Below are 26,222 nucleotides of genomic sequence, written 5' to 3' on the forward strand. Positions count from 1 at the left end.
CGGCGTCAAATGGTGTAGCTAATTAATGTTAATATGTTATATTTAAAGGGGCTATTAGATATATTTTATAAAATAAGGGACTGATGGTGTATTTTAATATTATATGTTGATAGTGATTTAATTTATTAAAGATAGTTTGTTCAATTCATATGCATCATTTTTCTTAACTTTCAAAATTGATCTAAAATTTTTATATATTACTAGCACCGTATCTGCGCAATGCGACAGTGGTCATGGCGGCGAGGTCGAGTGGTGTAAATAATTGATTTAGAAAGTTAATAGAGATATTTTAAAAGATAAAGGATTGATAATACAATTTTAAATGTATGTGAAATATATTATGAGGTGCTAGATGAAAATATAATATAGTATGAATAAGGGAGAACATTTTAAATATTTTTTTATGTAATTTTAATCAGAGGCGTGTTTTTTTATGGAACTTTTAATCAGGTGTTAAATGAAAATATTACATAATCTTTATTCTTTATAAAGCATTTTGGGTTTTGTATTTATGGTATGTATTAAGAAATTAAACATATTTTTTTCCCCAAAAAGCCCTTTTCAGCATATTTATGGTTCTCAAAATGTCCCTCCACACACTACAACAGTAAATTAACATATTTACCCTTATAACAAATTGTCACTCCTAAAAAAAATTCCGACACAACACAACGCACGGATATTATGCTCGTATGAATATAGATAAACCAGTTTATTAAAAGATAAGATGAAATTTCAACTTTATCCAATAAATAAAAAGACTCAAAATAGATTTCGAATAGTCAATATGGAACAACGAGGTGGGGCGCGCATAAATCACGTATGCCTTGTCCTTCCACAGGAATACTTATTTGACAGGTCCCACTAAATTAAACATTCACCCATGTTTTTGCTGATTTACTTACAAATACGAAAATGATACTTACACTTTATCCTTTTTAACTTTTCTTTTTATCCTTAAATAAATAAAGGTTTTTCCGATAACAATTTTTAGTATTGTCATTAACATGTAATAGAAAAAAATATACCTTCTTTATCAAGAACATACTTCTAAAACTTAATGACCAAAATACAATTTTCTAAACACATTAATGATATTAAAAAAACCCAATAAACAAATAATGAAAGATCATAACAAACATCTCTATATTTTATGTGAATTCTGTATATATTTTGAAATTGTGTTACATACTTCACTAGTAAAAATTCTTATGATATCACGTGATTAAATTAGAAGTCTCTCGCTTTTTTTTCAATAATTTACAAAGTAACGTAGGTCCAGGAAAGAAAAATAAAATATCATCACTCCAATCGTGATCCGTCTCTCAAAACAAAAAAGAAATTATCTAGAAAACTAGAACAGGTTTATTGTAAGACAAAAAGTTAATGTACACTTGTTACATAAATAAATTTAAGTTTGAAACACTAATATACGCCTAAACCAATCATTGGTCCCCTATATGACTATATCCAATCCATTAACGACGATAAACATCCATACTCATATCCGTTATTCATAACTTTCGTCTATCCATATATATTTCTTGTTATAGAAGATATAAATATTTCGTTAAATGAAACTATCTTGATAGTAAAATGAAATGAAGAATATATATGCAATGAAGATAATGTGTTTTTGTCGTTCAAGTATAAGAAAGTGTTATAAATGATTAATTAAGTTTTTATTTTTGACTTTTAATTTGCAATGGAGTTTCTTTTTTATTAATACAAAATCAGATATTGGGAGCCCCTACACCTTTTTTTTTTCCAACAAAAGATATTGAATTTACAATTTGTCACTCAATAATCACGTATTTTTCTATCTGTTGGAGTGTGATCATGTTAAATAATAAACGCATGTCCAGAAATAACTTAAGCTTACGGAGTCACACGAAATGACATGGTAGCTCTATACTATTAGTTATTATATTAATGTAATATAATAATTAATTGATCACGAAATAATTAATTTAAATAAATTAAAGAGTTAATTGTATTTAATTAATTAAAAAGAGGTTTAATGTGAAATAAGAAAATTAGAGTTGGGCTCTAATTCCTTATGGAGGGGGCCGAAATTTCTCAAGGTTTTAGGTCTTGAGATGACTTGGTCACCAAGTCTAAAACCCTAAGAATTGACCCTATAAATAGAGGGCTTCGATTTTGTTCTTCAATTTTGTTAACTTTCATTCATTCTCCAACATTTTGTGAAGTTTCAAATTTTCACCTAATTTGGATTTTGAATCAAACTTTTATTCTTCGTTCCTCAGTCTAAATTCATTTGAGTTCTTTTTTCTAATTTAATCTTAAGCTCTTATCTAATTTCATACTAAGCTCTCTCTTCTCCTCTAACGGTAACAAACTTTCAGATCCAATCTGAGTTTGGTTTATGGAGACTGAGATCGAGCTTGAAATTGAGAGTTTGAGATCAAGATTATTCCCGGTTTAGTCTTCCACTCCGGTGGATCTAACCCTATTTTTTTTCACCCTGGGCCAAAGGGAGAGTAAGGTCTATTTACATAATACCTTCCTGATATCCCGGCATAGCTTGGATTGGATACCGTTTGTTATTGTTGTTATTTAAGACATCAAAGGAACAGCCGACTAGAATTTGACTCTGTACCAAAGTGGAAATAATTCCTTTTTCCTTAACCAACAAGTATTCAAGAATAATCATGTTCGTTCGTTCATTCCACATCCCTCTTTCCTCATTCACAAGCAATAACCTCCATTTATACATACATCAATATCTGTATCTATATCTATGCATATGTCATAAAATAGCACTAACCGACACGTTCTTCCACCGTTATTCCCCGCGTTGATACCGTATACTACACTTTCCTTACATAACAAATAATTTTCTATAAATAGACATTCTTTATCCATCAAATAGATTCATTTCATATAAACTTTAAACCCCACAACTCACTGATTTCTTTTCTGGGTAAGTTTTTATATCTCTTAATTTTATTAAATTCTTAATCTTTGACTGTGATTTTGGTTTTTCTTGTATCTATTATATGTTTTTTAATTTTTTAAAAATAGCGCCCTCCAACTGTTTGATGATTTGTGTGTGTAGAAAACTAGAAATGAAAGTCTTTTTGTTAATGAACCTTTAATTGAATTCTTAAAAAGTTTAAATCTTTATCATTTTTGAAGTTGGATAAGTTACATATGTTTAATAATTTTAATCTTATCTTCTTAATTGTATAGATATGTATTGTCCATATGAAGCTATGCTATATCTAGTAGATCACCTGCTTTAAGAACCTTTTTATAATAGTGTCAAGTGTTTCTAAATGCATCCGACTGTATCCGTGACTCCCGTAAGCGCAATCGTTTATCTAAGTGAGAACACTTTTATTGTGTGTGTCAAATTTAAAACACTTTTATTGTGTGTATCCAACTTAGAACGCTTATACTGTGCATATCCAACTTAAAACATTTATATTGTGCTTAGAACACTTTAATTGTGTGATGTAATTAACTTAGAACATACAGTTACTTTATGATATACTATGAAATAGAACATACATTTCGGTAGGATTATCCCTTTATACTATGAAATATATGTTGTCTCAAAATAGTGTATGAATCAAGTTTGAGATACCTTAAAATGTATGTATAGTGAATAACTGATTATAGACATGGGTTTGTAGATTAGTTGTGGTTTCCAAGTTACTATTAAAATGTAGTTTATGGTAATAATAATTTGATATTTTAGTAATCAGATCACATTTATATCTGCAGCTAATAGTTTAGATATAAGTTTAAGTTTGAGATGGATCAGACAGCTGAGCATGTTGCCAAGGAAGAGGTTCATTTGAAAACTGAGTGCAAGATAAAAGGAACAGATGAAGAGAAAGTAGTAGAAGAACTCGACATAAAGATTAAGTCTGTTGAGAAAGAGAATCCAGAACACAAGGAAGATAGTGATGATAAATGCAAGGAGAAAGATGAGAAAGAAGCAAAGGGAGAAGAGAAGAAGAAAACGAATAAGAAAGATAAAAAGGAAAAGGAATCTGAGGAAGAAGATGAGAACGCTGACGTGAAAGACAAGAAGAAGAAAGATAAGAAGAAAAAGGAGTCTGGGGAGGAAGATGAGAATGCTGATGTGAAAGAAAAGAAGAAAGACAAGAAGAAAAAGGAGTCCGAGGAGGAAGATGAAAATGCTGACGTGAAAGAAAAGAAGAAAAAGAAAGATAAGAAGGGAAAGAAGAAGGATGATGCCGGAGAATCAGAGGAAGGGGATGAAGAGACAAAAAAGAAGAAGAAAGATAAGTCGAAAAAATCTGATGATAAAGATCATGATGGAGAGGATAAGAAGAAAAAAGAAAAGAAGAAGAAAGAAAATGACAATGACGAAGAAGAAAAGAAGAAAGACAAGAAAGATAAGAAAGAAAAGAAAGGTAAAGATAAAGAAGATGATGAACATGGTAAAGAGAAGAAAAAAGATAAGAAGAACAAAGACGAGACAAGTGATAAAACATGCGATACTGAAGTTGCATCAAGAGAGATCGAAATAGATGGAGAGGCTAAAGAAGTTAAGGGGGAGAAAACCGGTAAGGAGGAAGTGAAGGCAAGCAAGGACAAGAAAGGGAAAGACAAGAAAGATAAGTTGGATAAAAAGAATCTCGATGCAAAATATAAGGATGTCACCAAGTTGAAACTTAAATTAGAGAAATTGGATACCAAAATTGAAGCTCTACTAGAGAAAAAGGCCGAAATACTGAAGTTAATAAAGGAAAAGGAGGAAAGCCATGGACCTGTTAAGGAGTCCACAAAGACCATTGATGCTGCTGCAGAAGTGGAATAAAGCTTCTGCAATTAGTCAGGTGGCACAATGGTACCACGCTCTCCTTGAATGTTTTCTTCTGGGCAGTAATATATATCTACATATACATATATATAATATGTTAATTTGTAACGTGTAAAAGCTTTTTCATCATGATTAATATAGTGGTTATGGTTAAAAGTCTCATGATCTACTAGCTTGTGAATATCAAGTGTTCAATTAGTGCACCATACATGAATATAATGTTTACTTAGGGTAGATAGTACAATTATACAGCTCATTTAAGTTCTGAATATAAGCTTTCTTGGGGTTCATACTTCATTGATTTGAAAACAAAATTTGGAGGGCTTAACACACTTGTTAGCAGGGAACTCGTCAAAACGTTTGTTGGTGGAGACAGAGTGTTGTGGAGAGGTGTCGGCTTACACAATCTTGATCTGTTTCTCTATCTTTAAAGATAAATCAAGGCCCTCTCTGGATGGCAGTTACTCAAAGGATCTTATCTTAACTTACCAAGTTACCATATATCTTAAATTGACTTGTGTAGGTTAGAGTTAATTAGTATAAGAGGCGACATAGTTTAGAATGCTTGATTTGATATTCCATTTGGAAGAAGTTATTCATTGCATAGAAGCTGCTCTTGGAAGTCGGTCGTTTTGAAGACACAATCACAAGACCACCTCAGGAGAGCAAAGCTGATTTAGAGTATCTTTTCATTATTTCCATTAAAACACAATGCTAAATCTTCCCTACTTTTTATGCTTAACTCAACCTCCTGACAACGATATACGTGCATGCGCTTTTGCCTCTCCCCATCTACTCTGTTCCTTTTGCCATGTCTCACTATCATATTGTTGGGAGGATAATCTGACACGCAGGTGGACATATTATTTCTCTTCTAACAAAATGATCTCTTAGGTCCTCTTAAAATTTTGCTGCAAAGTGATTTAGATCTTGTTTGCTTTATCTAACATCATTATGAGACAAGCTTGCAGATAAGTTTGTCTATACAATTTGACAATGTTCTATTGGTAATTTTCTCCTTGATGAATGTTTAGATCTGTATAAATTAGTAAATTCATGAATAGGAACCTAATGATTGTATTGTTGTTGTATTCCACTTGTAAATGAACACATTTATCCATTGCATAACTTTAAACCAAGAAGTCTAATGTGCCTGGTGTAAGAAGACCTCACGAAAAGGTGAGATATTTGTGTAATATATATTTCTTACCATGGACAACAAAAATTCTATATCTAAGCACCAGACAATATTATCAAGTTTGATGAAAGACAACACCATACATTTATGTAGCCTTAGTGGGTGCTGTTGTTAGTCCAAACCCAAATGGGTATAATGGGTCATAATGTGGGTCCCCAACATTCATGGGTAGCTGATCAACAGACTTAAACCAAGTACGAGCTAGCTTTCCTGTGAAACCATAGTCACCGAATAGGACATCTGTGATACCTTTCCCTTCAGTTCCAGGCAGCCAAGCAGCTACAAGCGCATCTATGGTGTCAACAAATGGCTGTACCACCACTGGACGCCCAGTTATAAGGACCACCACACATTTTACAGAGCTACACACATTTTTAATAGTGCTTTGGGCCGACTCGGAGATTGTCAGATTTGAATTGTCTCCAAAAGTCTCTGCATATGGAGACTCTCCTACCACAACTATAGCATAGTCAAACGAGTTTGACTTTACAAAACTCGTATCGGGATTTTCGTTGTATACCACTTTAGTGTTTGGATCAACGGTACTTTTGACAGCAGAGAGGATTGTGGTACCTGTAAAATCAGAGTGTAAAATTTACGTGGAAATATGGGTGGGTCAGGTAGGATGAGTAATGGGTCAAAACGGGTAATGAGAGAAAGAAAATTATTTAAATACTAATCTCGTTTCTTGGGTAAAATGGTTTAGTTGGCTTTACTAAACTACTTTGAATGACACAAGATGTGTATCTTCTTTGGCAAAATTTACTACCCCATTAGAGATAAAACATACGTTTATGCGACCCACTCTAGGTAATTGGGTCAAAATGGCCGCTTAGAGTTCATGGATATGATGGATGTCAATCTCACTGATTATAAGGTTTGTACTTGAAAAGTGATTTGGATATCCATACCAGCGGTGATGTTTCCCGAAAGTCCTTGCCACTCAATTGTCCACCCACCACATTGATAACCAATATTGTCAGCATGTGATCCTGCAACTAGTATCTTTGATGTTTTCTTAGGGAGTGGTAACAATGGATGCACTGACGATTTACCGTTTTTCAGTAACACAAGCGTTTTCCTCACGGCTTCCCTTGCTAGGTCTCTGTGTTCCTGAATAAATGATATTTACGATTTCTGGTCAAACTATGAATAGAACATCCTTTGTCATAGTCAAATCCAAACAAATTTGACTAAATTACCTGACATCCCAGGTACTTGGCCATGCTGTAATCAGCCAACGGTGTTTCAAACAGACCCATCGTGAACTTCACTCTTAGAATCCTCTGAACTGCATCATCTACTCGACTCATGGGTATGAAGTTATTTTTTACCAAGTAAGTCAGACCATCAATAAACTCCGTGTAGTTCATTGGGATCATGAACTGCAATATATCATCAAGCATTAGGTACAGTACAATCCATGGTAGTGGCAAACAGTGTGGGTCGAAATGCCAGATTAGATTGACCTGGAACACATTTTTTTGAACTTTGTTCTATTATATATAGTTTGTGTATAAATTTTCATTGCCGAACTAGTATTATTTCAATCCTAATGTAGATTTACTTGAACTAAACAATATGGAGGTTTTTGCATTACATGTGATTTGGCCCGTTAGAGATAAAGCATGACTCGAATTGATCATTTTGTAGGTAATTAGGTCAAAGTTGACACCTATTAAGTACAGTTATTACAAATATTATAAATAAGAAAAAGGTGGGAGAAAACAAACCATGTCAATGCCAGCATTCATTCCAGCTAATATGGAATATGTGTAATTAGCATGTGGAGGAGTGGTGATCCTGTCGATACCTTGCCAATCTGATATGACGAAACCCTGAGGTAAAACAATTTGAACTTAATCTTTAGTTTCTCAACTATATATATGCGATAAAGGTCTGAAGACAGAAGTCAACTGGACAAGTAAACATACTTTGAATTTGAGTTTGTTTTTAAGATAATTGGTAACAAGGTTACGATTAGCGTGCATTTTAACCCCGTTCCAGCTAGAGTAGGAAGTCATAATTGTAGCTACACCCTTGAGAATGGCATCATTGTATGCTGGCATGTGTATGCTGAATAATGTTTTACTGTTTACCACTGTGTTGCCTTCGTTTGTGCCTAGGTGAGTTCCTCCATCCCCCAAATAGTGTTTAGCACAGGATGCAACTTTTCGTCTGTGAAAATAAATATCAAAATGAATGCCAAGGCCCAAGTAGATACTTCCCATCTTAAACAACCGGAAGTAGATACTCAGCTACAATAGCACCAGTGAGATATTATATAGATGTAGACATGTAGTTGATATTTGAAACAGTATATGTTTTAGTTTTTGAAAGTACAGATTATCCAAGAAATTAAAATCTAAAATGACCAAAACTCTCAATTTGGGTCTTAATAAAGGCTAGATAGGTTATTTTATGTCACCCTTAGATGCTTAATTCTTTCTGCTGCTGGTATGGAAATGATCACTTGACTCCTAATGATCAAGTAATCATGGTATGATAGTAGCTTGTATTTCCAAACATTGGAAACTGATTGTTGATGGTTAGTTTGAAAGTGCAAATCCAAACACCCCCTTAATATAAGATGATGAGGGTCTAATGTTGAATATTGGAAAGATACATATAGGAAGTGGAACCCATGATCTATGTCAATAAAAGATTATAACCAAACGCAAATAGGAAGTGGACAAGACTGAAAAGTCAATATTCCAATAGGACAAGATTAATGATCTACCAAGTCAAATGAAACACAAAGAAGAAAACCAAAAACCAAGTCAACAACCCTTATCTTATGCTCTCCTATTGTAGAGGTGGTAAGATGGGAAACGGGTCAATCCGGGTTTGGGTTAAAACAAGTTTTTTCTGTATTGGCCGAAATGGGACACTTCAGGGTGGGTTGACCTGCAAACACTTACTAGTCGAGTTTCTGGTCTATACATAAACCAAAATTTGCTTTAGGAGATCCTATGCTTTGTTAATTTGAACATCAGGAGATCCTATGCATTAAATAGACCATTGGCGTCTTACAGCCGGTTTTTACCATGTCTGCTTTTAGCTAATTTTTTGGGTATGACCTGTTTAAGATAGAACACAACTCAAATGAAGCTATTTAGTGACACGTCAATCATCCTGCCTCTACTTTAGCTAAGCTTGGACACAAAGTTATATTCCCAGTTCAGATATATATTAAGCCATGATATTACTTACGTTCCATTGACGAAGGGATCACCCTTTTTTGAGCCCTCAGGGATATCTCCTTGTAAACCTGGTATGATTTCGGTCATTAATCTAACAATTTCAGGATCTTCACTGTAGCTTTCGTAACAACGACCCCATCTGGGATCTCTACAGACCTGTTTAGGTGGAAGTTATAACTCATTTAGTGATTTAATCCACTTACTCAATAAAAAGCAGTAAATTACAGTATTATATTTATCCACTTACTGCAATACAAGGTGCAAAAACATACTGTATGCCAGTGGCTCTAACTTCAAGTGCTGTAGCAGCTCCAATCTTTTTAACTAGAATAGCATCCCTGTTTAAGTATGCACATAAATCTTATCAATCCAGTCTATCACAGGGTTGTACCATACATATGTTTATATTTCGATAATTTGCACTGATTACTAGTACTCACCTAGTAACTCCAAGACCAACATTATGAGGGAAGATTGTAGATTTGTAAACATTGTTATGACCATGGACAGCATCGATTCCGTAAATCATTGGGATTCCTAGACGGGTTGATAACGAGCCCTTCTGAAAATCATTGACCATGTCGACCCATGCCTCAGGAGTCGCCTGCTTAGATGGAACACTTCCTCCTCCACTTAAGACACTCCCTGAAATCACAAGGTCGTCCATGATGATATTTAATCATTAAAAGAATATAACAAAGGTAGCAACATGGGTGGGTTGGGTAGGCTGGGTAATGGGTCAGAATGGGTGACATAGCCAATTCCAACTGTTTACCTATAGTTGAGCTAATTTGGGTGGTTATATCTTTCTGGTTAGACGAGTATGATCTTTAAATGGGTCAACCAGGTCAAACTGGGCAAAAGTCAATGCTTTAATATTTTGCCAATATCTTGTTTATAACCTTATGTAATACTACATTAAATCTGAATTATTAACATAAGGAAGACATGAAACTGAATAACAAGTTGGCATATGGTCTTTGGCATAGCGGTATTCGAGGTAACATGGCCTGGAGCCTTCAACCAAAAGATTTTGGGTTCAACTGTTCAAATCCTGCCGGTGACAAATTCGTAGATATGTGGTCATATTGTGCTTCCAAAAGAAAAAAAGATATACCTATCAGATACTTCATCATGACCTCATTGGATGCAACTGATCGTTCGATTTGAGTCATTTGACCAATCTTTTCCTCCAATGTCATTCTCTTCATCAAGTCATTTATCCTAACACCCAATGGTTGTTTAGGATCTTTGTATAGCATATTGTCTGCATTGGCCATTGAAGCCCAACAACAGATCACCATCATCAAGAAAATCAAAATTTTCTTCATATTTTCGACTCCCATTACTGTAAGCTTAACAGGAGAAGCTCTCTTCTACAAATATAGGCAAACAGAATGTTAAAATAGTATTCCCATTTGCATACATTTCAAATTTCATTTTACAAGAATGTGACATAAAGATAAGGGTAGCATGTGATATGACAACTTTTGGCATTATGTTCACAAGATATTTGCAATAAAGTTACTTTTTTTATTCCTTTTCTTTCAAAAAATGAAAGAAGTTGACAACCTGCAGAGAGATTAGTGAATACTTACAGAGAATTAAGAATAGAGTGACAATGCTGGTTTTGCAGAAAGATGTATATTTGTAGTGATAATTTTTTTATTTTAAAGTATTTCTATTTTGATATTATTGCAGGTTGGCTACTTGCTGGATTGTCCTATCTTAGGGGCCACTATTTAAATTGAATGTTTTCTTGTAAGGTCAGACAATCACGGGCTAAACGAGTTTTGCCGTCTGATTATTGACTAACAACTCATCGTTAGTCGATTAGGCCTGAAAGTTACCATTAAAACTCTCATTTTAGTAGAAAGTAGGATTTAAAATTGTATACAGTTATCGAAACCCTTCACCTCCGGCCATTATGCAAGGAGTGAGGATCGAACCATCACCGATCGGTTTCCAAAGACAAGGTGGCTAACAGTCGTTTCGCGGACAATGATGTCATTCTTGGAGTACTTACCAACATATATGATTAAAAGAATTGTATTTTGCAGTCAGAAGTAATGAATAAAAAATGTCATTTGTTAATAATAAAATGGAAGTCATTCTTTTGCACCTTTTAATCATATATTCATATACGAGCACAAAATAATATATGTATATGTATATCGGAAAAATAATAATTTAGCTGTGCATATCTAATTTAATAGTAATCTATTAGGAAAGAACGGCTGATTTTTGTCTAGAACTCAATTTTCAAAAACGTGTTAACCTCAAAGACATCAATAATTTACATACATGAACCAGTCAAACTATAATTTCACCGACAAGTTGTTTGAAGTTCATGTAATTTGTTTTTTCCGATACACTTAGGTGTCTTTAGAGACGATGGTGTGACTCTGCCGTTACTATAATCTGGTTCTTTGTTTCACAAGACCCACCGCCCACGGGCCACGGTCCATAGTTACTTAGTATATGTTTTTTCTTGGATGGAGTCGGTATAGTTTCTCATTTAATCACATTTGGCGCTTCTTATGATGGCTACTAATTTTGACAGTTTACTCATTAGACTTGAGATATAACACTTGTTAAAACTCCTGCATGGTGAAAGACTAGAGTGATTTCGGGTTCACAAGAAACTTCTGCTTTATCACACGAACCATATTGAGACGACAAGCACTGCATGATGGGTGAGTTACTAGATATCGCCGAATTGTCAAGAAAAAATCCGCACGTTCACAAATAAAGCAGACAATATTGTGATCATGATAGACGCAACGTTAATTGAATAGGACCACATAAACACATCACAGATGGTCCTAAACCACAAGCTCATTGTTTGCCATTCCCTGGTTTGACTTATGGAATATCAATTGAAAAGTTGAATTTTGCTTGTAGTTTGAGACAACAAATGATCCATATGGAATACAACCAAATTTAAGGTCCAACCCTTGAATCTTTTTGTTTTTTCAAAACTAATTTACAAAAATATATTGCATACTTAAGTAGCTTTTTGTTGGTTTGTTCTTAACATCATTATTATAGTTTTGCACCTTATTATCTATTTACTCGTTCTTTTAAAAATTTTCTAGAACGACGACTTTGTTTTTAGCGATCGAGTAACAAGTGGGTAGTATGCAGACTCGGATATCCACGATCCATATTCCCTCTTACCGCCTTTAGAGGAAACCCTTGAAGACACTAGTCTACCACTCTACCTTATAATTTTGGATCACCTTAATTATATTATATTTCTAACTCATAGTCTCAAGCCAGGTTTTGCAATTTAAGTACAGGATATACTTTTATACAAGACATATAAAGGTACATATATAATTTTTTTTTTTTCATCTTAATTTAGTTGAAAAATAACATACAAACTCAATTGCATTTAGTAAAGCATTCATATAGTTACTGAAACAAGTACTCATCTGCTTTATTGAACCTAAAGCACACGATCTGATAATGATGGTAGTCTTCTAAAGAAGTTCAATGCTGGGGACGGCATCCGATCTCTAAAGATCGGGTGTCGCATATAGTAAAACCCGAATGTCATTGCCACCATTTTCGATGGCACGACGTATAATATGATAGCAACCACCAGACATATCCCGACAAAGATCCCCGTGGCACGTGGGTCTCGCCACGTCACCAAAGCTTGAACTCGTTCCCCTTGTGTTGCTATGTCACCTAGTATGCTTTGTACTCGTGCTCCTAGCATACGTAGCTTGTCGTATCTCATCCTGACCATATCGTTTGGTCTGGTACATGGCAGTGCATCGAACTCTTCATCTAGCTCGTTACTGTCTATTGTTTCGGCCAATGATAGCTTCAGGTCAAAGTGTGGAGGTGGGGCCCGTGACCGGAGAAACCGGTAGTTCCACACACCGACCGCGAACATGTAAAAGGCAATTGTGGGGATGATTAAGTCAGGGAACCAAACAAGCATCAGAAGTAAAACATGAACTAAAACAGTAGCTGTTGGGTTCTTCCATGAACGTGTATCATTGAACCATTTTACCAAGTCGATTACCCCTGATAACACGTTAACGATCCTTAACCAGTTGGCCCGGACTTTCCTCATGCTAAATGCATGTGAGTCTGCATCTAACATATAAGTAACCACTTCACGCCGAAGAGGTGGTTCAGATCGGGCTAAATGAGCTGCTGTGATCTTAACCGCTATCGTTCTAAGCACCTCTTGCTGCACCACTCCTATCGGCTTGATATGGTGCATAATTGGCAACAAAGGTTGTGCATATACATTCAGCAAATCAATGGTTGGTGCCATACGTACAAACCGAACAGCCACCTCTAGCTCGCCCATTTTCTTGAGGCCTGCGGCATTCAGTAACATTAGCGGGTACGTATTCTTGTACACCTTTCCTATCTGTAAAGTCGATATACGTATAAGTACTTTCCCCATCCGAAAATCTGGCCTTGTCGACTCCTTTTGGCCATCTGATCCAAACGCTTCCCAACTATCAAACACTCCAATCGTCAACACAGTGGACGGATCGTAAACTCTCCATGTGTACTGCTCGTTCCATTTCGGATCTAGATTGTCAGATATGGCTCGTGTCCGCACCCATTTGTTACCATATTTTGCCACAGCATAGGCATCTGTTGATCCCTTTCCATTGATAGACTTCATTGGCAGCAAATTCTTGCACCCGACGATCCCTAGCTCGATTGTGCCAATTGGGGGTTTCCATAGTTGTTTTGCAGTGGGTCGATAATCGCTACAAACATGAGCCGATTCATCCATCACATGGTACCCCCCATCGAAAAATACTTTGAGTTGAACCCGACCACGATACACTCTCTTTTCTTCGTTCGGGTCTTCAAAGGTTAACCATTTTGATACCACCACTCTATCGTCCACACGACGCTCTATGGTAGCTAACGGTACGTTAGCAACCCCAACAACCGTGGTTTCCTTGGGGCCCCGCTGTTCGACTAAAAACAACAGCAATTGGTGGTCAGTGAACGGCTCGGCAGCTACAAACATCAAGTCTTCATTCCAAGAAGACGAGCCATTACGAGTGATGATAGATTTCGTCTTCTGAACTTGAAATCCAAATTGGGCTTTGATCTGGAATGTTGATGAAGCAGGAACATCTTGCGCCTCAATGATTGTGGCCCGCAAGTACCATAACTTTGGCGACTGATAGATTTTGGACCGTGAGCTAGGGTTACCAGCCGTGTCGGTTTTCCATGCTTCTGGAAACGACTCGTCAGCTTGTGTTCCGACCCATGTAGCAAGCATGAGATCCCCTTTATGAGCCCCACCCCCTTCTAGTCTGTACCATTGTGGGGCCAAAGGACTATCAGGTGGGTCTCGTAGTGGGATCTCTGTCGCGTCAAAGCATATTCCGCCTAGAAAGTTATGCCCTGCTACATCTGACGTCGAGCTCGAGATCAACGGGTCCCACACGGATACTTCAAGGATGGAGCCCGAATCATTCGCGTCGCGTCTAAAAGCGAATGTTTGGTCCCACTCAAAATACATCGTTTTCCGGGCAGGTTTTGACATGACCTGGCAACCCGACACCACTATCTTGGTTACTGGGTTGCCAGGGGTAGGTAAAGACCGTGCTTTAACTACCCGAATAAATAGATAATGCATTTTCTCTACAAGATCAAACGCGGACGTCCGCTCGATCAGAAACCGATCCGAGGCATCCGTCGTAAAGCTACTAATCGACGAAACACGTGGGATCGGTTGAGGCCCGATAGGAATATCTCCACCAATCTTAATATCCGGCATAGATCTCGATGTCTTCAGCCGATCTTGCTCTAATCCTTCTTGCTTCTTCGGGCTACTTGATTCTTCTGTATCAACACCACCCCCAGAAACCTCTTCATCATGATCCGAAGTCTCCGAGACTTCTGCCGGTGCCGGGACTTCCTCCGGCGTCGGCGGTGCTTCATTTTTTTCCGGAGGAGGGTCAGCATCTTTTGTTTTGACCTGATCATCAAAATAAATTTTCAACCCAATTTCACCTTGGACCCAACTAAACAAATGTTTCTTTTCCAAAGGATAATAAATCAAAGCCTCTTCACCTTTCTTAACAAACTGCCTTGAATTCAACCTCACTCTGCCAAGAAAATTATTTCTTGTGGTGGGCCCACTTGCTTTATCATGATTTACATCAACCTCAAGCATATCACCAAAAACATCACTTGGTTTCCCAACGTTAAACTCCAAAACCTCGTTCCAAACAGGGTTTAAGTCCCTGGCCACCACCTTTGTCTTCCTTCTTTGTCCGTAAAAATCGATTATCACGTACGGACTACACGTCCCATGACCGTCTTTTGGAACAAGATTTCGAGCATCTACTACTTCTACTACAAGTTTCTTGTCTGTTGCACTGCCTGCCATTGTTCAAATTTTGTTTAAAATTTATTTGTTTTTTTTTTTTTGAAATAAATCACATTCTTAATTAGTGAAAATGTGATATGGTATTTGTTTTTTTTTGTTATATAGGAGATTGGTATTGGTATGGAATGGTGCTTGCCTTCATGTGGAAGTAGAAGTGAATCTGTTTCTTTGTGATCAGTATTATTATTAATGGAGGGAAATCATCTCTTTATTTTGCTCTTTAAATTAGCAGCTTTGCTTTTTGCTTTTTACTTTACTTACTAGTGTGATATGAGTATATGCTAATGCTTGCATGATAAGTATATATGTATATTTTTGCTGTAAACCAGTAAAGTTAGAATAAGTGTTAACACTTCTGTTTTTAGAGATAGATGTTAAGAATTTTGTTATCATGCATTGAAAGGTTAGAGGTTTTTTTCTAACTTAGATATAATCTGGAAACAACCTATGGTAGGAATAATGTTGCCTACATGATCTTAAACTCCTCATACACCGTTGAGCTATTAGGATCCAAAACCATATATTTGTTTTTAGAAAATATGTTTTATGTAAGATTATATATATATAAATATTGTTTTAAGTTAAGATATACTGTAATATGCATGTGTGTTTCACAATTGATCGATGATATAATTATAATGAAGTGATTACTTTACTAGTATATAGTAAACAAAAGAGAAAGCATTATTACTAACTTAAAGAGTTTAAGTTTAATCTTATCTGATCTGTCCATAATAGTTGTCAATTTGGTGGATAAATGATGCAGTAGATCACTCAAAGGCTATAGGTAAAATGTATTGAAGGAATATTTGTTTTTGAATTGGTATGAAAGAGGTTGAGTGGCATGTCAGAAAAGAATCAATTAATATAATTCCTTTTGATTACTACGATAAACAAATTAACAAAATGAATCTGAAAATGTATACTTTGCTTAATTCATGGAATGACCTTTTTCATTCATTCTCCTAATTAGTTAGATTCCTTTTTATCATTATTTTAACTGGTACTCTTTCCGCGTGTAGCATCGATCATCTATAACTAGCCAGACGATCGACCATCTTATTTGGTGAGCTTGGACGTAATACGATGTCACCACCCGATGATTTATCCCAAATTTTCTAATTTTTAATTTCTTTTGCAACTAGCTATATATACATTGCCGTAAAAAATATATTTCTAATAGATTGTGGCAGGTCGAAAGAAATTTACTGTCACTCATCAACTAAAAAGTTATAAGTTCTAGTTCACTCATCAACTAAAAATTTATTGAATTCATAACCAATAAATAATAAATGTAACAGATTTTATAATATAACCTAACTAAAACGACTTAATGGTATTTTAACCTGAAAACCACCCTTAATTAAAACCAACAAGAATAACACAGTGGATGAACAAAATGTTACAAGTTACTAATTAATTTTATACGATAACTAATTAATTAAAACTACTTAATTAAGATAATTTATACTATCTATATAAACAAACTACACCCCCAAAATTTAACACTCTACTTTTAAAATCTCTATTTTACCCTTTTAATTCATACGACCATCAAACATTTTATCTCTGAAATTTCAAGAATACCCTTAAAAAAAAACCCTTACGCGTGTCCCTTCCCTGACCTGAAGTTGCTCACATAGTATACCAAAAAAACACACATGCGTTACCGAATTTAATAATCAATCAGCATAAAAAACGCTCACTCTAAAACAACAACGTCCGTTTGCACTTTCAGTCGGACTTAGAAACTCTTTAGTTGAATCATACATTCATGTAATAACACGGTACCGGTACTTAACAATCGTTTTTTTTTCTATGTCCCGCTGCATCGCGCGGGTACAAGACTAGTTATACAAAATGCATAAAACAAATAAGCTTAAAACTCTTTCTTTTTTATATATATATTTTTGCTTCTGTTTATAACCTTCAACCTTTGATCCCTATTTCATCTTCAAACATTAATGTTTGTTTCCTTTGTAGACAATCTAAAAAAATACTCCAATTTTGCAACACAGAACACACATATATTAAGGCCTCTTTCATTCGGTCATATGTACAAACTACAAAGTGATGCATAACTAGTAATTTGATATTTAAAATAATTTATCTAATGTAATAACAATTCCCGGTTATAAAAATAACTCTTGAATGAATGTTATGGCTTGAATTAATGGTTAATTGCTCACGTTAAAATAGTTTAAATTAGTATACGAGGGTTGGTGCTTGCGCGTTGCGGCGGTTTGGTGATGATAATACAAAATAGTGAGGGGAATTGATATGCGTGTGTAAATAGGAAGGAGAGAAAGAAGTGACTGTGTGTTAGATCTTGATAGAGTGTTTGTCTGATTGTGTTTAGAAATATAGAATTAAAGGTAATATTGTATGAATTATGGGCAATATGTTAATATTGAAAAAAGTGCTTAAATTACTTAAAAATATAATTTCAATATGTTTTATAAGGGTTTATAGAAGGTTATTTGATACGATAATCTCTAAATATATATAAAAGAGAAACCTTAATTCCAAAATAGAGAAGTTTAGACCCTTGGATAAAGTTCAACTTTTAAATATAACCATTAAATCAAAACGATGATGTCATATACCTTTTTTTAACTTTTTTAGATTTAATTTTTATATAATAAATTAAATAATTATTATTTCCTTAAATAAATTTGTAGACATTATTAATTAATACTATTTAATGATATAATTATGAAAACTAATATTTTTTAAATTTTATATCATTTTTCATCTTTAAAAACAATTTTTGACTTTTTTTTTTCTAAATTTTCATTTTAATCGGTGTGATACACAATTGGCATAACTTTTTAATGATTACTCAACGATTTTTGAGTTAATGAGAAACTGGAAAAAAAAACAAAAACGAAATCCATAATAAGCTATCACAATTATGTATCAAAAAAATAGTTGTATGAAAATCGTAAAGATATTATGCATAAGTTTATGTTAGATTAGCACAACATGTGATGTATAGATTGATAATTAAATTGGTTAGTAAATTTTGTAAATAACTACATTATTCGATCAAAGTGTCAAAGCACAAGTATAATGACAATACAGACATATTCAGAGGAATGAAAGACATCCAATCAAACAGAAACATTATTTAGCGAGACTTCTAATAGATGAGTATTCATTTTCCAACCGGCCGGTTACTGTTAACCGAAATCTCAACGACCATCAATCTAACTTCACGTTTTTTTACTGGTTCAATTTTTACCCAGTATAACATGTTATTAATTATATATATATATATATATATTCCCCGCATATTACGCGGGGTTATAATCTAGTTCAAACGAAAAAAAATAAGCAACTAGCCAATTTGTTCGGTCTGCAATAGACAACCAATGCACCTGGTTCACTGTTCACTTGACACGCGAACATAAAAATTGGTATATAGGATAGATACTACGTAATTGTTTATATGTATTGGTTATTTTAAAATAATAATAAAAAATGATCATATAGAATAATATATAGATACAAAAGGTAAAGGTGAACGTGGCCTAGGAGTGGTGTGACCATGTTAAGAATCATGGAATCGGACCGACCGGGCAAACAAAATCACAATGGCTTTTGACAAAGATGGCTCACTTTTGTGTCACCGACTTTCTTTTACACCTCACTTTTTTGACCTCTTTCCCTCATATTCTGTAACCATTGTTGATTATTTGTTGTTTTTGTGTATTTTTAATACTAAAAAAACTATTCACTTCAAGCCAAGGTAGTTATTATTTCATTTAGGTGGATTAATGTATCATAACTATATATGTTAGTGCACTTTTAAGTAATTTTAGGATGTGTAAACAAGAAATACTAAGTATGTAACACCCTGAGTTAGGCTCGAAATATTACCGAAAAGATATAGCGTATGCATGGGATTATCGTAGAACATGAACTATATGAATAAAAGGGATTCGGTGAATCCAACAATAAACAAACAAGTACGTAACACATAATGCAAAATAAGGGGGCAAATGAATCCTGGATCCATGTAAGTCCAAGCCAAAGTTCTAGCATAAACATCAATCATCTGACACCTCTTGGATTTTCTTGGTAACCTAAAAAGTGTACTAAACAAGGTCAATACTAGGTTGGTGAGTTCGTAGGAAAGAATGAACAAGAACACGTACCAATGTCAACCAATACAAATTAACACCAAACATGGTCTAAGATTTGCACACTTGTACCCAATGTCCCTCAATGTCCCCATGTCGTCCATAATGTCCTCAAGTACTAAAAGTACCTGTAAAATGTCATCAAGTACTTAAAGTACCTGTTTGTATTGTCATCATGCATCTCATTATACTCAATTGCACATCATGCACCTCATTGTACTCAATTGCATATAAGTTGTTCATCCATGACCATCAATGTCCACACATAACCAAAACACCATGTGTATATACTTGTACGATACTACTTTTGAAAGGCCTTTGATGCTTATATATAGGGTCACCCGCAGCCTTCCCACCACATCTTCAACCTTTCAAAGACATTACCGTCCTCCATATATACACAAGTAACATATAACAACTCAACATACATATACAATAACCATACAACAAATCACATAATTGTACATATACAAAACCGTCACACAACATGTAAATCCATAAATCAATTAATGTCTCAATAACAACCATGTCCATCAATGACCCTCACACATGTATTCACATAATGAACTACATATCAAGGTATTTAGAATACGCTAGTAAGCAAGAACAAGTAATAATGATATCAACAAGTATCCTAACAAGTCCTACCAATAAACGTATATATCATACGGATTTGGAATCTACCAATAAACTAAAACAGGATTGACATATTCTTGAAACGACACGTGGCGTAATACTTGATCGACATGTGTCTTTTTAATTATTTTATTTTGTTAAATTAGATTTTTTAGTTATATAAAAATTCAATTTCCTTATTAGACTTAGACTTAAACTCCAACTCTTGGCTTATTAATACAAAAAATATTATAACATTATTTGATTGATCGTTTTCTCATTAATAGATTGTCTATTTTCCTTTCTCAATTCTTCAAGTACTATTATTTATATTAATTATAATAAGTTATTAACATGAAGACATCAAAAATTTGAGTTTACGATCCGAAATCACAAGGCTATTTGTCATTATTAATTATGCTTACAAGTTCCGATTTTGACGTGGTTCTAAAAATTTAAGATAAATTCAAAATTCTAACTAAACATATATTATATTTATCAAAACTGTTCATTATAATTTATCTTCGATCATCGATTTACTTTAACCACAAGTTATTTTATACTCACGAATGATGTATGAGGCATATTCGAATTTCTTTATGATACAATCTATATAGCTACCGTACATCGTACGGGTATTAAGACTAGTATAATAATAATCACATCGATAACTAATGGTGTTGAAGATTATATCGAAAACGAAAGAAGATGTGGAGAACATTGTAATCGATCTCCGTTTGTGATGTGGTGAACAGTAGAAGATAATGGTCTTCTAAGTAGTATCCATCTTGACCAATTTGAGTCTAGAGAGCTTGATAAAAAAAACTATATGATTCTACTAACACATAATTTTCTTTGCAAGACTACTTTGTCTAGAGATTGAACTTTAACTTAGTACAATCTATCAAGTATTCATATGAACTATTATGATGTAACATACCATTAATGAAATGAACATAGGAAAAGAACCCCGGGCTATCGGTGGTAAATACCATAGCCGGAGGAAATGGGTTTGAAACTGCTATCTCGCTCTCCCTGTCACTTTTAATTTCTCACATGTCAATTTCTAAGTTAATAACGAGCATGGTACCCGCGCAATGTGGCGGTGGTGGTGGGTAAGCGGTGTCAGTGATGGTACTATTGGTGGTGGTGATGGTCTCAAGTGGTGTAGGTTGATGTAATTGCGATAGTGAAAATTTTTAGAAGATATGGACTTAAAGTGTTAATTATTAAAATAAAGGTTTAAAGTGTAAATTAATTCATTTTGGGCAAATTTGATATTTTATAAAAACTCTTTTCAGAGTGGGTGTTTATTAAGGGTAATTTAGTAATTTCGTATGTAATCATGGTGTAACTATTTCTAAAAATGAAGGGTGTGATAATTTTTATAAAGGAGTATAAAAGCATGTAAGTATAGATATGGGTCTAAGGAGTAGAAAAACATTCCTTTGCATAAAGAAAGGGAAGAATAGATATTAGTTTATCATGTGTTAAAGTTTACGAATTGCTTAAGGATATCTCTAAACGAGTAAACGTTCCTTTGCATGATAGTAATCGTTTACAAATACTTTTTTATTATACAAAGTAGAAAATAGAATATAACACATGATAGAATTAGGTATGTGATATTTATATTGAATATTTGGCCGATCAAGATTAACGTATAAATATCTAAAGTAGCCATAATGGTTGATTTGAGGATTATCAAATAAGTTGGGAATACATGTCCATCCTAACTCGTATAATAAACCATATAAATCAAAAGACGTAGTTTTGCTATTTGGGCTCGGCCTTTTGGATCCAAGCCCAACCAGTTGCAAATACGAAAGAGTTTGTGTGCTCTTAAAACAACCATATCCAATAATCCAAATCCAATCTCATCTTCTAAGATAAAATGGCTGTTTGTGGGATAATTTATAAATGGTGAGGATCTAACCTTTAACTTCAAACAAACGATTTCCCGCAGGCACAGAATATAGAAATATACTTCTTAACCTCTATATTATAGGGTGGAACCGGAAGATGATCATTAAACTAGACAAGACGTGATGTGACATTGATGTAGCAGAAAGGAGGTAAGATTCACCGTGTTCTAAATGAAACAATCAGACCTCAAGTTTCAGCACATAATCAATATGAAGCAATCGATACAAGGACAGAAAAAGTCATCTTATAAAGAAAAAGTGAGAAGCGGAAACTAAATAAACCAATAAAACTAAAAAGCATTACTATATAGAACTAATTCACACTCAAGAAAACGAATATATATATGCCAAAGACTGTTAAAAACATCATCAAATTTAGATCCATTCAAGGTTCATACAAATTCATAGGAAGTGAGTAACCTTTTCACATCGTCAAGAAGTCAGAACGTAACCTTTTTGTACATGTTGAAAAGATGGTTGTCAAGAATGAAGCCTGGTCCGAGATCCCTTAAAAAGAGCCAAAAAAGGATCTTGGAACAGGCTTCATTCTAAACAACCCCATTTCATAATGATTTAAGCATCAAAAAACAATCAGGGCATCAAAAGCTTGTCAACCTTTGATGTTTATGAGTATCATAGAGTCATGATACACATCTATATATAAAGTAAATGTAGTCACATAAGATTTAAAATGAGAGAAGCACATGAATTGACAGGTCACTTTACCACATTAAGAAATGAAAAGCTGGTGGATTTTGGAAGCAAGGGATTTGTCTTGTTACACTTTATTCAGAGGACAGACAGTGGAGAGTGGTTAACACATATGGGCCTATTTTTTTCTTGTACAAACAATGCAGGATGTACAAGTTTTTGTATGGGATCTCATTGTTTAATTCTGAGTTTACCATGACTGCCCTTCTGCAAAGGAGTAGATTTTTCACCCTCACATGTGTCCCAACCAAATAAATGAGGTCTGGACCAGTTTTGGGTATGACTAGCTTTTGATTATTATAGTTAAAAGTTGTTTTTCTGGGCAGGGTTATTTAAGTCTAAAAATGGTAACATGAGAGTAATTATATAACTGTACTATTTACCCGTGGTTTGGACCAGCCCTCGCAAAGGCGATGGCCATGGTTTAGTGAGAGTCATGCGTAATTACTTGGAGGAAGATGTCATAACTGTGATGTCTAAGAAACCAGCATAATGGGAATGTTCTAGGGGTTGTATTAGTAATTCTGCCAAAGTAGACTTTTATATTGAAAAGATTGCTGAAAGATGACCCTAGTGAACCCAATGAACAGGGTATCTTAACATCGGTGGTTTTTCCACAAAGGATTATTAAAAATATATGCAATGCAGATGTTTGCAATGAAACCGACACCAGGAAGAGAACGCTCTATATATAGGGTATATTATCCCGTCGTAAATTTACCAAATTACTGAGAAAAGTTTGCACACAAAGATATTCCTGCTCAGCCACTAAGCCAATGTGGGTGTTTTGAATCAGAAATATACAACTCACACAGTCACTCTCACCACACTTGCAGAAAGTGGTTTTCTAAATGTAACTTTCTGATTAAAACAAAGTGAAACAAAAATGCCTTATATAGGCAAAAGAAGAGCTGAAAACTAGCCCACTAATTGACTACTACCATAAAAACAGCCAACTATCCTAAACTCTAGGTAGATTATTTCCACTCTAGACTAGTTCAACAACTGGCTTATAGATTGTTTTCGGACTTTGAGATAATGTCAGTGGTTTCTTCCCCTGATGATGAAACCAAAACATAGACAGTTCTAGACTTCTAGTAGTTCATGCTTCATTTTACTCGAATATTTTAAGAATGTGACCATTTATGGATGTATGGAGAACTTCATACTTCTCTATGTATGGTAATTCCATAATACTAACACAATCTATTCTCTATATCAAATTGAAGCTAGTATTAAGCAATAGCTAATTAGCTATCACTTATATTTTTCTACTATATCTATTGTTTCTTTACTTGAATTAATGTTCCCAAAATATATAGTAAATACTTAGTAGTCTTAATTACAGGTTCAATGAAGTTGACCCAAAAAAAAAAAGGTTGATCCAAAATATCAAATTTACATTGATGTCTTATTTAAATACTACTGTATATAATAACATAAAGGTGCAATTATAAGAGTCACCCCGGTGACCAACCCGCCAATTTTGCCACCTCAGGTTGACGATGGTTACATCGAAGACAGTCAGATTACAGTTCTGTACGGTGAAAAGGGATCCGGCAAGTCTACTTTTTTAAACTTGATGGTAAGTATTATCTCTTTTTCTTTTCTTGTTTTTTGGTAAGTATATTTTCTTGAATCACATTACTTGTTATTGCCCTGTCCAAACGACCTCCCTCGCCTCTAATAGTTAATTTGTTATATATCATCTTAAAAATATATTTATTTCGTGTAGGCTGGTGCTGTTATACCTGATACTATTCGAGGCTTTAAGTCAGACGTACCCAAGTTGTGCATGTCTTACCTGTTCCAAAATTTCACCGTCGATTGCTTTCTCGAGGACCCTGGTTTTGTCAGTGATTTGTTCGAGAAATATGTTTCCTGTTCGTATGACAATCCTGAGATTGTTTCAAATGTCATGGAATCTCTTCAAATCCCTCAGCTAATGGATCAACGGTGTCAGAGCCTTTCTAAGGCTGAAATGTATAATGTTGCACTCTCCACTACCCTTGCCCAGGTATACATTAGTTACTCATATTATCCCTATTTTTTTTTTTTATCTCAGCCTGCATTAGTTTACCTGTTGGATGAACCAACCTTTCACATGGATCCGCATCAGCGTATGGTTGCTTCACATGTTATAAGAAATTTTACACTGGAAGAGAGGAAGCCCACGATTATCGTTGAACATGACTCGGAGGTTGCAGCTCTTTTAGCAGATAAGGTCATTGTTTTTGAAGGGACAGCCAATGTTTCTTGCATTGCTAGTTCCCCTATTGACCTTGATGAATCTCCTCTCGCATGTAAGCCAAAACAAACTAATCTTAAGTAGTCTTAATCTCTTCCAACTGAGAGATAGTTTAATGCTATATTACTTGTAAAGTGTGGTCAATTAACCAAAATCATTCATATCGCAGTCTTTCTCCGGAAGCACAGTTTACTAAGTGTCATCTTTTTTTCAACCAGCGTAATGTTTGCTTTTTTATTTTCACAGGATGGAGTATGGACACATGAGCCGGGAAACAAAGTGGGAGCAGCCGTAACTTTCTTCGTCAGCCCATCGTTGTTTTATAAGCTAATTGGTAGTTATATGTAATAGTAGTGAAGCTGAATTCCTACTAGACAATTGGGGATGTTCATGATGACTTTGGTTTACATCTATGTTTCATGTCAAACCCTTTGAGATGCTAAAACAAACCTACCGGACTCGGATAAAAATTGGGCTAGATGGGCGAGGTTAACTGGTTTCGTGTTTGATATTTTGTATCCGTCATGTGTGTTTCTTGTTTGGTTATCGGCCTGCCTAATATTCTCTTTAATTTGATTTAGGGTTGATCATGCATTGATATCAGATAGGTCTTCATCGGTCAAGTCTCGTAAGATTCTAGGTAACTTGCACATAATTTAATGGCATTTAGATATCGACAAGCCACAAAATAGTCAATTTGGTCACTTAATGATGGTGCATAGGCAACACTCAAGATTTGCTCGCTATCAAGTTGATTCGGTAAGATTGATAAAACATAAACAATATCGTTTTGTCGCTCTTGACATGATTACACTCCCTTTCCCTTTCAGAATCTCTCCATCGTTCATGATCACGACCCTTGTATTTATATCTTTCACGTTCCTTTATCGTTCCTTGACTGTCGTTGTCATCACTTATTGTCGGAGATCCCTTGCTTATATTCAAGCATTGGAGGGACACTTGACCA

At 34.7% G+C, this 26,222-nt stretch overlaps 3 protein-coding genes and 1 long non-coding RNA gene across 4 annotated transcripts; 2 read left to right on the forward strand and 2 right to left on the reverse strand.

Annotated features, from left to right (window-relative positions):
* The first annotated feature begins 2,686 nt into the window (after positions 1-2,686).
* Positions 2,687-4,978, forward strand: LOC122581030 (nucleolar protein 58-like). The gene is made up of 2 exons (XM_043753174.1): positions 2,687-2,944; positions 3,751-4,978. The coding sequence occupies exon 2, from the start codon at positions 3,782-3,784 to the stop codon at positions 4,814-4,816; it is 1,035 nt and encodes a 344-aa protein (XP_043609109.1). The 5' UTR covers positions 2,687-2,944; positions 3,751-3,781; the 3' UTR covers positions 4,817-4,978.
* A 1,000-nt stretch (positions 4,979-5,978) lies between these two features.
* Positions 5,979-10,619, reverse strand: LOC122581029 (beta-glucosidase BoGH3B-like). Its single transcript, XM_043753173.1, has 9 exons — positions 10,338-10,619; positions 9,661-9,865; positions 9,468-9,558; positions 9,231-9,376; positions 7,952-8,195; positions 7,751-7,855; positions 7,220-7,402; positions 6,929-7,130; positions 5,979-6,590 (listed from the first exon to the last, which is right to left on the reverse strand). The coding sequence occupies exons 1-9, from the start codon at positions 10,564-10,566 to the stop codon at positions 6,103-6,105; spliced, it is 1,893 nt and encodes a 630-aa protein (XP_043609108.1). The 5' UTR covers positions 10,567-10,619; the 3' UTR covers positions 5,979-6,102.
* A 1,698-nt stretch (positions 10,620-12,317) lies between these two features.
* LOC122581031 lies at positions 12,318-15,975 on the forward strand. Its single transcript, XR_006320953.1, has 2 exons — positions 12,318-12,550; positions 15,717-15,975. It is a non-coding gene; the product is annotated as an uncharacterized LOC122581031 (long non-coding RNA).
* LOC122581028 (protein QUIRKY) lies at positions 12,552-15,655 on the reverse strand. The gene has a single exon (XM_043753172.1). It carries the CDS (start codon positions 15,609-15,611, stop codon positions 12,672-12,674), a length of 2,940 nt encoding a protein of 979 aa, XP_043609107.1. The 5' UTR covers positions 15,612-15,655; the 3' UTR covers positions 12,552-12,671.
* Positions 15,976-26,222: the final 10,247 nt, after the last annotated feature.

The sequence above is a fragment of the Erigeron canadensis genome, chromosome 9, assembly GCF_010389155.1.
Source record: "Erigeron canadensis isolate Cc75 chromosome 9, C_canadensis_v1, whole genome shotgun sequence".
NCBI classification, from domain to species: domain Eukaryota; kingdom Viridiplantae; phylum Streptophyta; class Magnoliopsida; order Asterales; family Asteraceae; genus Erigeron; species Erigeron canadensis.